At 59.6% G+C, this 3,113-nt stretch overlaps 1 protein-coding gene across 1 annotated transcript in view; it reads right to left on the bottom strand.

The window, feature by feature from the left end:
• ZNF142 (zinc finger protein 142) overlaps positions 1–3,113 on the bottom strand; it is a gene marked incomplete at both ends in the record, with an annotated part of 10,455 nt that overhangs the window by 5,513 nt on the left and 1,829 nt on the right. The window contains 4 exon segments of the mRNA XM_010136049.1: positions 11–230; positions 892–1,069; positions 1,335–2,147; positions 2,593–2,856. Coding sequence (XP_010134351.1) covers positions 11–230; positions 892–1,069; positions 1,335–2,147; positions 2,593–2,856 — 1,475 coding nt within the window.

Raw genomic sequence — 3,113 nt, forward strand, 5'->3', positions numbered from 1 at the left:
TCAGCGGGGCCTGCTTGTACTTGGTCTGGTAGGCACAGTACTGGCACTGGAAGATGGGCACCTGGTAGTTCTGCGAGTGCTTCGCCTGCATGTGCTTCTGCAGCTCGTACTTGCGCTTGCAGGCGAACCCGCACACCTCGCAGATCAGACTTTTGCCCTGATGCCGCAGCTTGTGGCTGCTGAGCTGGTCAGCACGGTGGCACCGGTATGAGCACTGGTTGCACTGGTACCTGTGGGGAAAGTAAAATCGGTCAGGCAGCATGAGCAACCAGGGCAGGCTGAGTGCCGTCAGGGCTGCTGAGCTCTGCTTGCCTGTCCTGGACACCCGGGGAGGAGGTACTGTTCGGTTTGCCAGATCTACCTGTGCTGCCCAGGCAGCTCTTCGCACAAGCAATCCCTCCCTGCTGCAGCCCTTGGCACTGCTGGGGCTCAACACCCCAGCCTGGGGACAGGAGGTAGATACCCTGAGCATTCCACACAGTGACTGCATCACCCCTCCACACGCGTCACACCAGCAGCAGCCCCAGCATCCCCGGAGATAGACTAGACCCAAAGGAGGTGATAATACAGGTGAACAACATGTTTTGGCAGACTCCTGCACGTGCCCAAGCGGGGCTTGGCCCACGAACATCAGCAGAGCCCATGAATCCCAGCTCAGAGCTGCACAGAGGCACCTTACTGGCACAAACACACCAAAAATAGCTTTGCCTCCACAGCACCACGCTGGCAACAACCTGCAGGCCCAAAGACCACATTTCTTACAGGCTGGACAGAGCAGGCTGTAGCCGTCCCCCCACATGAAAGAGTCTGGCACACAATGCAGCCGACCTCTGGAGCAGGGTCTGGGGAGTCCTGGCTCTGCTGCCCGGCCAGCGGAGCCAGGGGTCGTACCGGAGATCTCCAGTGTGCTTGCGCATGTGGACGTTCAGGTAGTGCTTCCACTTGGTGATGTACCCACACTCGGTGCACATGAAGTTCTTGTCGTTGGAGTGGGTCAGCATGTGCTTGGACAGGTAGCTCACGTCCCGGCACGTGAAGTCGCAGAGCTCGCACTTGTGAGGTTTCTCTCCTACAAGCAACACAGGAACACCCTCAGTGTGACGGCCAGACAAAGCCACATGGTGTGCCTTGCCCTGCAGGGAAACCAGTCCAGCAGGAGCTGGGGTTCTCAGCAAGGGTGAGGGCACACCACCACTTCAGCCAAGCGACGTGAGGGTGGCAGAGCCAGTGAGAGGACTCACCAACCCTGTCCCAGCCCTCCCTGCCCACCCGGAGCCAGGACAGAACCCCTCCATGCCAGCTCAGTTCTCGGGACCCTCAGAGCGGACACCCACCAGTGTGCAGCAGCATGTGCCGGATGAGGACCCTCTTGTGCGCGGTGGCGAAGGCGCACTCGGTGCACTTGTGAATCTTCTCATTGGCGTGCATCTTGCCCACGTGGTCGTGAAACTCCACGGGGTTGAAAGTGGCGTAGGGGCAGAAGCTGCACTGGAGCTGCTCGCTGCCCGGGTGCCCCTGCTTCTTGTGCTTGCGGAAAACGTGCTTGTTGGAGCAGATGAAGTCGCACTGCTGGCAGTGGAAGGCGTAGTGGGTTTTCCGGTGAGCCTCCATGGCCTCGGCTGTGCCAAAGAGCAGCGAGCAGGCATAGTACTTGCACTCCACTGCCTTGATGCCATGAGCATCCTTGAGGTGACGGACAAACTCCTTCCGGTCCTCCGCGCAGTAGTCACAGCCCCCCTGGAAGCAGCTCAGCCTCTTGGGCTCAGCTTTGTGAGTCTTCAAGTGTTCTTTGAGAGCCTGGCTGAGCCGAAACTTCTCCTCACAGACAGGGCAGGAGTAAACGTCAGAGTAGAAGTTGGAGATGTCCTCATGCATGCTGGCCATGTGGCGGTTGAGGGCGTTCTTCTCCACCGACCTGTAGTGGCAGAGCGGGCAGCGATGGGCCTTCTCGCCCGTCTCCCGCATCATGTGGATCTTCAGCTTGCTCTTGCTGGTGAAATACTTGTGGCAGTTGGGGCACTGCAGGCTAGGGTCGGGGAAGTGCAGGTGGAGGTGCTCCACCAGATGTGTCCGCTTCTTGAAGCACCGTTTGCATTCAGGGCACATGTGGGTTTTGTAGAGGTACTCGGAGCCCTCTGTGACATCCCCTGTGAGAGCAGAGGATGAGGAGCTGTCAGCAGGGAGGAGATGGAGGGCACAGGCAGATGTTCTCTCCCCAACCCAGCTGTGCCAGAGTGAGGGCTTATACACACATGCAGCCACACAGCAGCCACCCCTTGGAGGGCCTGTCCCCAGCCCAAGGCACCAGCACAGTTCAGGTGAGCTCTTTCCTGCTCAACACTGGCAAAGCGCAGCCTAGATCAGGTCTAGGGCCCATGTGCCCAACCCCAAAGCCAGGCAGGCTTTTGCCTGCACCTGGCATGGCTGTGGACGGGCAAAAGAAAGGGTGTGTTTGGGCAGAGGGCAGGGGGAACAGCACACTGCTAATGCAGCCCCACCAGCCTGGCCCACGTTTCCCTGCCAGTCTCGGGGCTGTGCTGCTTTTTCACAATACAAAGCCCAAGCAGCTCCTATCAGGGCCCCACATCCTACCTCTGAAGTGCTGTGCCTGTGGCACTCTGGCTTTCTCCGGAGCTGTCTTCCCATCCTCTCTGGCCTTGCCTTCGCAGGGGCTCTCGCCATCCTCCTCCGGCGACTCGTCCCCACCGCTGTCCGACTCTTCTTCTCCAGCTGACGCTTTCTGCCCCTCCATGGAGCCCTCCCTGGTGTCTGCGGGCTTTGCCACCCTGGCTTCTGCTGTGGTGGCTTCCCAACCAGGGGGGCAATTCCCCGCCTCCTCCTGCCTTTCTGCTCCTGCTCGAGTGTGGAAAGACAGAGATCATCAAGCTCCAGGCAAGAGGGACCCCCTCCACCCAGGCACATGAAAAAGCATGCTGGCTGAGATGAGGGGCACAAACTGTGCTGCAGAGAGGAAGGAATGCAGGGCTCCCTGGCCCTCCAGCAGCATAGACTCACCCCCCACTCCTCCCAGTTGTAACTGGGATGCACGGACACAGTCAGCCTCTGCAGCACCTACAGCAGAGCCCCAACCCCTCCACCCAGCCATCACTGAA

This window comes from Buceros rhinoceros, unplaced genomic scaffold (genome assembly GCF_000710305.1).
Source record: "Buceros rhinoceros silvestris isolate BGI_N320 unplaced genomic scaffold, ASM71030v1 scaffold25355, whole genome shotgun sequence".
NCBI classification, from domain to species: domain Eukaryota; kingdom Metazoa; phylum Chordata; class Aves; order Bucerotiformes; family Bucerotidae; genus Buceros; species Buceros rhinoceros.